This window comes from Rattus norvegicus, chromosome 14, assembly GCF_036323735.1.
Source record: "Rattus norvegicus strain BN/NHsdMcwi chromosome 14, GRCr8, whole genome shotgun sequence".
In the NCBI taxonomy this organism is placed as follows: Eukaryota; Metazoa; Chordata; class Mammalia; order Rodentia; family Muridae; genus Rattus; species Rattus norvegicus.
Window position 1 is genome coordinate 80,245,444 of NC_086032.1, and position 12,541 is coordinate 80,257,984.

At 41.5% G+C, this 12,541-nt stretch overlaps 1 protein-coding gene and 1 long non-coding RNA gene across 35 annotated transcripts in view; one reads left to right on the forward strand and one right to left on the reverse strand.

The window, feature by feature from the left end:
• LOC134481857 (uncharacterized) overlaps nt 1-12,541 on the forward strand; it is a 40,961-nt gene that overhangs the window by 26,033 nt on the left and 2,387 nt on the right. The window lies entirely within an intron of this gene.
• Grk4 (G protein-coupled receptor kinase 4) overlaps nt 1-12,541 on the reverse strand; it is a 74,594-nt gene that overhangs the window by 14,745 nt on the left and 47,308 nt on the right. For 4 of the 34 annotated variants that reach the window (XR_010057407.1, XR_010057406.1, XR_010057405.1 and 1 more), the window contains one exon: nt 395-473. The exons of 22 other annotated variants lie outside the window; for them this stretch is intronic. Coding sequence is in view for 7 of the 12 variants with exons in the window: in XM_063273523.1 (XP_063129593.1) it covers nt 395-473 (79 nt within the window). In the remaining 5 variants the exon portion in view is untranslated. Of the gene's footprint in view, nt 1-321; nt 571-2,413; nt 9,848-12,541 lie in introns of those variants that run through there. 8 more of the 34 variants (XM_063273528.1, XM_063273527.1, XM_039092356.2 and 5 more) reach the window with 7 other exon arrangements.

Consider the following 12,541-nt stretch of genomic DNA (forward strand, 5'->3'; position numbering starts at 1 on the left):
ATCTCAGCAAGCATCATATATATGTTGAATGTAAAATGAACTACTTTGCACAGTCCTGCCAAGCTGAAGACATTTCAGTGATTCTGTATGTAAACCCAGAGTAAGGAAAGCAATTAGTCCTAAATGAATTTTACTCATTCTATCTTATTGTTAAGACTTTAAAATGCATTACATTTCAAAAAAACCTTTCAAAGAACTTATATTTAATTATGACTTCACATTTGAGGGCAATTCAGCTTCCTTAAGTACCTCTCCCAACATGTGGACACATCCCTAGAGCGTATGAAAAGGACAGCCTAAGCCAGAAGTGCAAGACAATACCCTAGAAATGACACAGCAGCAAGATGTGACAGAGGACCAGCACAGAAAAACCCCCGAGATCCAAAGGGAGCACCTGCCAGCAGTAGGCAGCTGGTCCCTGTCAAGGTAGCATTTGCTCAGGAGGCTCAGGGTGGATGTCACCGCTGTCAGGGCTGAAAGGCCAGGGTAGAGAGTGAGTAGGGAAATCAGGTGCCTGGCAGGAGCTCTTGGCAGGGGTTGTTTTCCAATGGGCATATATGTATTCATTCTCTAGGTACAAGAAAAATGAGCATTTGTAAGTTTTCCCTCTGTCCATTTGGTAATTAAAAACCCTATTAAACATTACTAAAATGAAACTATTCTTAACACGGAACTTTCCTTCATTTTCTATCCTTTCCAGTCATCCTCCCATTTCACATCCTCCCATTCCACTCAAACCCCTCTGCTTAAATGTAGCCTGCCATCAGAATGGCTCTGGTTATGCTGAAAATCTTAAGACTACCCTGAGTCCTACTGACTCCAACGTACATTTCTTCCTGGTCCTTGGTGATCTACAGGTTCACTGAAGAGTAGCAAGCTGCCCTTTGCCTGTCCTTCTATACAGTCAGCTGTACAATCAACTGAGAATACTATCGCTCTGACAGAAGACAAGACACTGTAGGTATTTCACAAAATAACCATGCTGGTTAGCTTTTGTCAACTAGACACAAACCAGTCGTTTGGAGAGATGGAACCTCAAGTAAGAAACTGCCTCCATCAGATTAGCCTACAAAGTATCTTCTTTTTAATTTAATTTTGGTTTTTCAAGACAGAATTTCTCTATGTAGCTCTGGATGTCCTGGAATTCACTCTGTATACTAGGCTGGCCTCAAACTCACAGAGATTTGCCTGTGTCTACACAATTCAGGGATTAAAGGTGTGTACCATCATTGCCTTGGTGTAAAGTATCTTCCTAATTGCTAATTGATATAGGAGGATCCAGACCACTTTGGGTGGTGCCATCCCTGAAAAGTAGGCCTGGGTTATATAAGGTGTTCGCTGAATGAGCCAGGAAAAGTAAGCCAATAAACATTTCTCTAAGGTCTCTGCTTCAGTTCCTGCCCTGACTTCAGTCAGTGACAAACTGTGGCATGGAAGGGTAAGCCAAATCCTTTCCTTCCCCAGAGTATTGGTCAAAGTGTTTTATTACAGTGACAAAAACTAAACTAGAACAAACAAGAATTGTTGCAATAATACATACTGGACGCTAGTCAAAAACCTGAAATCTAAAATGCTTGGAACCAGATCTGATCCACTATGATGCATGCTTAGATAAGGAATGCCCAACCCAAAGCAGTAACAGTAGCCATCTATCACTGATTACCCACTGTATGTCATGGCCATGAACTGTATATGCACTTTCTCTAGTCATTTACACAAAGATTCTTGATAGTAAGTACAGACATGGTGCCTTAGGGTTTCTATTGCTGTGAAGAGACACTGTGACCAAGGCAACTCTTATAAGGGACAGCATTTAATTAGGGCTGGCTTACACGCTCTGAGGTTCAGTTCATTATCAACATGGCAGGAAGTATGGCTGTGTCCAGGCAGACTTGGCACTGGAGGAGCCAAGAGTTCTACATCTTGACTTGAAGACCAACAAAAGACTATCTTTCAGGCAGCTAGGTGGAGAATCTCAAAGCCCACCCCCACAGTGACACACTTCCTCCAACAAGGCTACACCTACTCCAATAAAGTCACACCTCCTAATAGTTCCCCTCCCTGGGGTAAGCATATTCACTACAATCCACTCCCTGACTCCCATATGCTTGTTCAAACACATGAGTTCATGGGGGCCATACCTAGCTATAGCATAATGCAAAATATATTTAGTCCAACTTCAAAAGTCCCTGTCTATAACAGACTTAATAATGTCTCTTCTGAAATTCATGCAATCTGTTAACTATAATTCCCCTATAAAAATCAAAATCAAAAAGCAGATTACATGCTTCCAACATCTCAGGATATATATTATCATTTCAAAATGACATAGTAAGGATATCCTGGACAAAAGCAAGACCAAAAGTCAACTGGGCAAACTCCAAACTCTGCATCTTCATGTCTCATTTCCAACTCCTTTCTGATTTGATGACTACAGCACAATTCTTTCTATTTGAACGGTTCTACTCACTGCTAGCAGCTTTCTACTCACTGCTAGCAGCTTTCCTCATGACTTTGACATCTCTAATATTTTGGGGTATCCAAGGTAACTTCACTTCACACCTTCTTGTTAGAATGTCTGGGATCCAATCATGGTCTTCTGGGTTCTGCCACAGGGCTTGGGTCTCTTCTCCAGCATTCTAGGCTCCGGTTGAGTCCACTCCACTGCTGCTGTTCTTGGTGATCATTGTATAGTACTGGCATCTCCAATTCATCTAGTCTTCCATTGCAACTAGACTTCACCAATAACCTCTAATAGGCTCTCTTCATGGTGCCAAGCCTCAACTTCTTTGCAAGACCCCTTCAGTCCTAGGTTGTCAACTGCAAATGGTGTTTCTATGGCCTCTTACAGTGAGTGCCAAGCCTCAGCTGCTCTCCATGACCTCTTCACACCTTCAAAATACCACATGGGTGATCTTACACATTACCAAGTGCAGCTGCAGCATGAGGTCCAAGCTTGGCTATCCCTGGAACACAACTTCTTTGTGCTCTCAGAAAATACTTTCCAAAAGATTTCACTCCAATGATGCTGGTCTCTTCTTACACACCACTAACTTCTTAGCTACAGCTAACCAGCATCAATTGTCCCAGCAATTATCCCTTCTATTCTTGACACTAAAGCCAGAGCCATATGGCCAAAGCTGCCAAGTTCTGCTGCTTGCTGGAGCTAGAACATAGCCCCCTTGTTCTATTACATTATCACCAGCTTTCTGTTTTCCAATTCCTTCACTGCCTGAGCTTGGCTGTGTCCTGGAACTTGCTCTGTAGACTGACCTTGAACTCAAGAGATCTGCATGGGTCTGTCTCCTAAAAGCTGGGTTTAAAGGCGTCTCACCATGCCTGTGCTTAAGCTTTTCTTCACCTAGAACTTAATCTGTCCCAGGCCGGCCTTAAACCCAGAGTTCTCCTGGGACAGAGCAAGTTCTCCTGGCCTTGAACCTCTGTCTCCTGGGATTAAAGATGTGTACCAACCACCATGCCTGGGCCTAAGCTTTCCCTGGCCACTAGCCTCAAGATCTGGATCTAAAGCCTATGTCTTCCAGCCTCAAAACATGGATCATAGGTGTGTCCTCCATTTCTGTATTGTAGTTCATTCCAGACTAAAAGTCCAAATTATTCCTTGTACAACAGCAAATGCATAAACAGTAAGCTTAGCTAGGTGTAATCTTGCCCCAAAGTCACCACTCCCTTAAATATGTTTATCTCCTTGAACACAGGATTCTGCTCCATTTTACTTCCTGGTAACCCTTTATTACTTGAACCAAACATCTTATATTTTTTCTTTTAAAGCTTGCTATGCTTCATCAAAATACTCTTCATGAGACTAAATCACAGCACAGAATCTAAACTGGATTGTTTGAGACCTCCTTGGTCAATACAATTAATCTGAGTATCTTCAATTTAGCCTCAGGCAAAAAGCAGCCACATTCGTCTCCAAAATATCACAAAAAAAAAAAGTCTCTAGGCCACATACTAACATTCTTCTCCTCTGAAACATCTTGGGCCAGGTCTATACATTTCAAATCACCCTTCGCACCAATGTTTTCTATAGTCCTACTAGGATTGTCCTTTAAGCCCCACTTAAAGCATTCCACAGCTTTCCAAATTCAAAGTCCCCAAATCCTCAGGCCTATCAGAGGAATATTCCATTCCTGGTACCAGTTTTTGTCTGGAGTCTCAGTGTTACAATGCATCATACACAACACCAGCTTACTTTTCTGGTTTCATACTCCGCTTCCTACTAAAGGTAGTACTTTTCCATTTCAATCCCATTTTACAACCTGTTACCGAGTCTTGAGATAGCAGAATTGCAGATACTCTTCAGAGAGAATGCTCTGAACTGGTATGAATCACCTATTATCCCTCATTTTAGGCCTGCCTGCCACCACAGGATGGCTTTCTCCTTTTTTCATTGATGCCTTGGGAGAACGAGTCATCGGGCTTTTCTGGGGAATGAGACCAAGAAGGGGTAGACCAGGGCCACACTAAAGAGGAAAGCTGCACCCACAATGTGAACAATTCAGAATGACACTAAGAGAAGAGCTTGAGGTTGGCACGACTCAGAACAACTGGAACATTAGCCTCAATGTTTAGACCAGGATATTATTTTTTTATCAATCATTCCATTCATTTGCATCTCAAATGATATCCCAATTCCCAGTAATCCTCCCTCCCCTTTACTTCTGTGACAGTGCTCATCCACCCACACTCCAGCACCCTCCCCACCACTCCAGCATCCCCCTATGCTGGGCATCAAGTCTCCCCAGGACCAAGGGCCTCCCCACCTGTTGCTGTCAGGCAAGGCCATCATGTGCTACATATATATCTGGAGCTATGGCTCCCTCCAGGAACACTCCTTGGTTGGTGGGCTAGACTCTGGGAGAACTGGGTGGTCATGCCAGCCTTTGTTGTTCTTCCAATGGGGTTGCAATTCCCCTCTGATCCTCCAGTCCTTCCACCAGCTCCCCCACCAGGTTCCCTGAGCTCCATCTGATGGTTGGCTCCAAGCATCCACATCTGCATTGGTCAGTTGCTGGCTGGACTTCCTCAGGAACCTTCACACTAGATTACTGTCAGCAAGCACCTCTTGACCATAGCAACAGTGTTTGGTCAAACAGGGTTTGGTGTCTGCAGACATGATGGATCCCCAGGTGGAGCAGTCCATGGTTGGCCCTTCCTTCAGTCTCTGTTCCATTTTTTTGTCCCTGTTCTTCCTTTGGACAGAAACATTTCTGGTAGACCAGGATATTAAACAGAGCAAGATAACCTTAACAAGCCCTAGCTGCAATCTGTCTTAGGGAATAGTGACACGGCAGCAGAAAACTCTGCATTTCAATGAGCAGGCTCAGATCACTGGGAGTTTGTCACTGCATAGGTAGCACCATCGCAAGAAGAAACTCATAAACTGTGACACTTATTTCTTTGGCAAAATAACAAGATGTCTGCCCAGCTATCCAAATATGAGCCCCACACAAGTGGCTTATCCAATGAATTCTAACAATTTGCTTTTTTTTTTTTTTCTTTTTTTCCGGAGCTGGGGACCGAGCCCAGGGCCTTGCACTTGCTAGGCAAGCGCTCTACCACTGAGCTAAATCCCCAACCCCAACAATTTGCTTTTAAAATACTTTAAAAGAGCTCTTCTCTCCTACTACATGATCCTCTTTCCAGGAGTTCATCTGCTTTCTCTTCTGCAGATATCAATAGATCTTTACTTTGCTAGTGCTCACTGTCAGAAAATTATCTTACTGCCCATATATATAATAAGCATCTAGACACCAACATGCACAGGAAAGAACTGTTCTCCTGGTTGGAGCGAGAATGGAAAGCAAAGACAAAGGCACTAATGGGCTAATTGCCATGAAGAGTTCTTTAAGATTTATTTTTTATTACTATTTATGACACACATACATATATGTGTGTGTATGTATGTATGTATGTATGTATGTATGTATGTATGTATGTATGTATATATATAACTGTTCCTATGGATTGAAGCCATGGGTATTTGTGAACTACCTGATGTGGGTGTTGGAATCTGAACTCTGGCCTTCTATAAGAGCAGCAAACACTCATAACTGCTAAGCTGTTTCTGCAGCCCCTACTGCCATGAGTGTTAAGTGATCTTTACTAAGAAACTTGGACCCAGTACCTTTAAAGAAAGCTAGTATTATTCTGAGTCCATTTTCTAAAATGTTGAGTTGCCTCTGAAAGCAACTCAAGAAATGGGTTTACTTCCTAGTATAGGTTAAGTATAACTTATTTAAAATATTTGAGACTAAGAGTACTTTTGGATTTCAGACTTTTGAAATACTTTACCTACATAAATGAGATACTCTGAGAACAGTCTAAGATATAAACAAAGTCTCTTATGTTTCTTATACATAGTGTGCACATAACCTGAAGGCAGTCTGCACGCTATTCTTAGTGTGCATGCACCTGATTGTCGTATTACAGACTGAACCCAGGCCTTACACGTTCGAGGCAAGCACCCAACCAGTGACACACCTCCAACCTTGCACCTGCACTGACTGTGACTTAGCACATGAGGTCTGGTGTGTGATTTTCCACTTATGGGAGCAGTGCTCAAACATTTTGAGGGCTAGAAACATAACTCAATAAATAAACTGCTTACCACATAAACCTGAAGACTGGAGTTCAGACTTTCTGAACTAACATCAAAGGTACACAGAAATCACAGCAGCCTGTAATCCCAGAACTCAAGAGGCAGAAACTGGATATCTATTCCTAGGGCAAAACTGTTAACTAGACTGGCTGGAACTGGTGAGTTCCAAATTCACCAAAACCCTACTACAATAAATAAAGTTGAGAGTGATCAAGAAAGAAAACCAGTGTCAACTTAGGACCTCCAAATGCATGTGTTCACACTTGTACATGTACCCACACACACATGTGCATTCATACACAAACAGACAAGCATATACTTATGTGCAACTCACACACACACACACACACACACACACATGGGGGGTTGGATTTAAAATACTTTCAAATTTCAGATATTTGGATTAGAGATGTTTAAATCATATTGTATATGAAGAACTACATAGTAAGAGGCAGAAATTCTAACCTAAAAGAATATGGTTCAGAGCAGTTCTTATAAACATTGTAAAGTGCAATCTTTCCTTAGCCTTACAAGTTTCAGAAAGCATAAAAAAGCTCTGGTCTATTATTTAAACTACTCACTATAAATCCTTCTGTGTGTCTTCATCCAGCTCCACCAGCAAGGTATGCGCTTTGGGGGGCAGTACTGTGTTTGCCTTATTTCCCAGAGTATACCCTAGCATGGGGTTCAGGCATATATCTGCTGCTGATAAATCTCGTGTGAAAGCTTACAATGCCTAAGTAAGGGCCTATTTGACCAACTCACAACTGGAAAACCTGTAAAGTCCAACTATGTCCTTCTCGGGTTTTTCTTCTCCACACTATTCCCACCACCCTCTTCCTTTTCCTTTTATTTTGCTCTTTGGAGGCAGGGTCTTAAAGAAGACAAGACTGTTCTCACACTCTCCATCCTCCCACTTCAGCCTCCCAACAGGTGCATGCCACCAAGTTCAACTCCCTTCTTCATAGAGTGGAGAAATGGTTATTTTTTTCAATCCACAATTCAATCACAAGGCAAAGAGAGTCAATGAACAGTGAACATCCATTCCCTTAGTAACTTTATAACAGCATTTTCTCTGCATGCTTACAACTACAGCATTCTACTAAGTAGATGAAGCCACACGGTCTGCATCTTACTTGATAACAAGTAGAACACTCCACTGAAACTACAAGACAAGACTTTAGTTTTCTCCTGTTTTAGAAAATATCAACACTAGAGCCTGTTGGACAGACATTCCTTCCCTATTCCTCTCTGTGAATGAATGCCATCCCGTCAGGAAGATAAAATGGCAACGCATGCTATGATGGCTAGTGCTTCTCAGTGTCAACTTACTATCTAGAAAACCCTGGGAGGTGGGTCTCTGATTGTGCCTGCTATGGTTTCTTTGTGCAGACTTGGTTTTCCTAGAAATTATCTCTATAGACCAAGCTGGCCTTGAACCCACAGAGAATAGCCTTACTCTGCCTTCCAAGCTAGGATTAAAGGTGTGCACAGCCACTGCCTGGTCAGACTTCATTGACTGAATGGGAATTCCTGCCACTGTGGTTGGCACCACTGCCCTGGCTCAACCCTGGCCTGCATAAAGCAGAGAAAACACCTGAGCAACAAGCATGCACCCAATGCTCTCATCTGACTTCATTTAAATGTGACTAGATCCCTCACATTCCGACTTCTTGACTAAGATGAGCTACAACATAGAGCTGTGAGCTAAAATAAACTTTTTGCCTTGAAGTTACTTTTGCAAGAGTATTTTATCATAACAATGAAGAAAGAACCTAAGATACCCCCAGCTGCTCTAAAACATTACATGTTCTGCAGGCACGGTTTGTTTATAGCTAGCATAGTTTTGTTATTTACAGGCTGCCTCCTAACTATAGTGACACTGGGAAACAAAACAATTAATTAATTAATTAATTAATAAAAAGACCATATCAGAGAGCTGTTTCATTGAAGATCACTGGAAAGGGCCTTCACCTAAAAGAACTGCAGCACTAAGACTCTCAAAAAGAAGGCCTTCTCCCCACCACCCTCTCATCCCCCAGCTTTCTCTCCCATTGACTGGGATCCTACAGGACTCCACCCATTCAGGATTCCCTTCATCCTTCCACCTGGTGTGCACTACATCTGGAAACCCTGAGAGGGGGGAAAGGGGAAAGCAGAGGATGGTAAACCACAGCTGGACCCCAAAACACAAACCACATATAATCATCATCCTGGGTTCCACAGTCCTAGAAGAATATAAATTTATTTACAAAAGAGGTCATAAAGTTGACATACTAAACTGTGTCATGAGAAGGTCCTAAATTAGAAACTTTAATTTGCACAAGATAACTGACTTAATGATTAAACAGATAAATTTAACTCCCAAGTAGAGAAGTCCCCTTGAAAGCTAACAATCTACACAAAGAAAAAAATGAAAACGGCAACCCAAGTAAAACAGAAATAACTGATGTCTGTTTAATATTTGATCAGAGAGAAAGCATGGTCTCCATACCCCTCAAGATAAAACAGAAGTAGGCTTGGCCTTCTATTATACAAACTCCAGATTCTGCTTCTGCTCATGCCATCACACACAGCTTCCCATGGGTAACGTGGAGCTAGCCTCCACGTCATTCTCAAACTGCACTGTGTCTGTAGTCACTGCACACAAACACAGAACACTGTCAGGCTAGATTTTCTCATGTTTCTAGGCTTGAGATGACGGGCTGAGGAAAGCTTTGAATACAGCCATACAAATCCTCTTCAAGGACCATGAAGGGCAACATGGCTCTACTTCAGAAAAACAAGAACAAACAGTAGCCACTTAGACCGTTTCGTAGAAAACATGGTGGTATGGATACAAAAATCCTAAGTAATGCACAACACACTTCTAAAGTTAATAAAAACAGCTCAGGAAAAATACAAGATCATTGCATAAAATCAATTCTATTTCTACATTATAGCAACAAATAATCTAAAAATAAAAGTTAAGAAAACAGCACTAGGAAATAATGAAACTCCAAGGAACAAACTTAATAAAACAAAGCATGAGGTGCAGGTACAAAGAACTACAGAATACTGCTCAGTGGGCGGCAGATGGGATGGCAGAAGATAGCCGCGAAGCCTCAGTGTGCTCACCAAGTCACCTTCCCCACATGTGCGCTGACAGAAACACTCAGGAAGCAACTTGGTGCCTTCTTAGAAACCAACAGGCTGATCCTAACTTGGTACGGAAATGCAGAAGACCTGTCAGGATGACACAAAATCAGCTAAAAAGAACAGAGTTAAAGGCTTGTATTTCCAGATTTTAAAACTTTTTTTAAAAGCAATATAATTAATTCAGTGATTTTTGACCCCAAATCAGACAAGTAGCCCAATGGAATGAAGAGACTTGAAATTTGAGAAATAAACCCTCCCTCCATTTACTGGTTCTAGACAAAAGTGTCATGGTCATTCAATAGGAAAATAGAGTACTTTTAAAAATGGTGTTGAGGTACATATTAACAAATCCTTACCCCAACCTACACTATCCAAAAATTAGCATTAAAAACATAAAACTCTTACAAGAAATAGAAGAGGTAATGATTTATTAGGTATGGTACCAAATATGATAGGTAAAAAGAAAAATTTGTGAATTCAATTTGTTAAATTTTTTTGTACTTCAAAAGACAACATTAAGAAAATAAAAGTCCGCTCAGTGGTTAAGAGCACTGACTGCTCTTCCAGAGGTCCTGAGTTCAATTCCCAGAACCACACGGTGGCTCACAACCATCTGTAATGGGATCCGATGCCCTCTCCTGGTGTGTCTGAAGACAGCTGCAGTATACTCATATACATAAAATAAATCTTAAAAAAGAAAAGAAAAATTCAAACCAAAGGAATTGGGAAAGTGGCCCAATTAGTAAAGCACTTGCCTAGCAAGCATCAGAACCTGAATTTGTAATCCCACCAATGTCAAGATGAGACAGACAGATCACTGGAACTTGCTGTCCAGTCAGCCTAGCCTACTTGATGAAGTTCCAGGCCAGTGAGAGACTACCTCAAATAGAAAGAGGGGGCAGCTAAGAAACAATATCTGACATCATACTCCGAATTCCAACTACATAAATAAGCACAAGAGTGTGTAAACACACAGGATGGAGATAAAGGAGAGAAGGAAAGGAAAAGAAAGTGGACAACAATAGGAGGAATGTTAATTATATATAGTAAATACCTTGGTTCTAGAAAAATTAAAAACAATAGCTTAATTTAAAAATATGCAAACTATTTGTATACAAAATTTACCTAAGAATATATAAAAATGGCCAGTAAAAGTCTAAGAACATAGCATGCACATATCCACAGTATGACTCCCCAGTACCACAGCACTACCAAAACAAACAAACAAACAGGCCAATTCTAGGCTTTCTGTTACTATGACAAATACGGAGACAAACAGTTTAAAAGGTTTTCTTTGTTTTGGTTTGGTTTTGGTTTTTTATTTGTTTGCTTTGGCTCATAGGAGAAGAAGCTGGGTGGCTTCGTTGCCTTTAGGGCTTAGATGAGAAAGAACATCATGGTAGGTGGTGGCTGTTCACCTTGTGATAGACAGGAAGCAGAGAACTGGATAGGAAGAACCCAGGGACAAGACAAATCCTTCAACCCTTAAGAGCATACCTGTAGAGACATATAACTTAACAGTGGACAACAGGAATGTGTGGTAAGAGTGTGGGAGTGAAGAACGGAGCTAGACAAATGTACCTATTTGGTTTGTATTTTTTTTTGTCTTATTTTAAATGAAAGTTGACTTTTTTTTTTGTAAGTTAACTTCTTAAATAAAAAATAGTGGTTTAATCCCAGCATTTGGGAGATAAGGGCAGGTAGATATCTGTGAGTTCAAGGCAGCCTATTCTACAAAGTGAGTTCCAGGACAGTTAGGCCAACACAGTTAGAATCCCTGTCTTGAAAAACCAGAGGAAAAGCAGAGGGCGGGGGTATGTGTACAGAATACTTTTCTTCTCAGGCCTCTTCCAATACATACACTTGATTTCATTCACTTGTTTTGTTTTCTACCAAATATTTTAAACTGTGTGTTTTTAACAAAGGAGAGGTATAAAACCAACCATGACAGCCCACAGATCATACAAGCAAGTCTTTGTTGCCAAGATCATGTTTTGCACTTGTGGGCCTGGGCAGCTCATTGTTTGTGCCTATCAAATATTACAGCAGTCTTACTGGCTGACAGCAGTCCTGAACCATCCTGAGCCAGGCACCTTTGCTGACTTCATGTTTGAACAAACCCAAGAGAGCTCTGTAGAGAAGAAAAAGACAGAGTAGTCCAGTAAAATGTGAGATAAGGTCCTTGTGACCCTATGGCTTCTTCTAATGTCCTCATTAAGATATAAACCAACACAACATAAGACTTAAAAGGCCCTTGATTACTTCTGCCTATCTCCTCCAAGCACATGGGTTTCAGTGGACTGCTATGCTGGCTTTCTCCAGGACGCTCACAGAGGCACATCCAACCAGGTGAGGCTATCTTTCTCCTCCCACTTTCCAGGCTCATTAAAAGCAGGACTCCTGAAAGACTCTCATGAGTTGACTGTATGCAAATGTATGGGAAGAATAAGGCTCACCTCGGCAAAGACTCAACTGTGCCAAAGTACCTGCTTGGAGCCAGGTATCCTGGCTCTATGCCCCCTCTCGTAGGCTCTCAATTCTGACTGCAAAGAAAGCACACATTCTTCTGCTTTCTGATCTTGAGAGTGCTGAAAATTCAAACTTTTAAAACTTTATTGTCTCTCTAGCTCATGGTTTTAATAAAGTTCATCTCTAGTGGTTCTATACACTTTTAACCCCAGCAGAGGTAGAGGCAGGAAGATGTCTATGATTTTGAGGCCAGCCTTGTCTACACAGCAAGTTCCAGGGCAACCAAAGCTACATAGTGAGACCCTAGCTCAA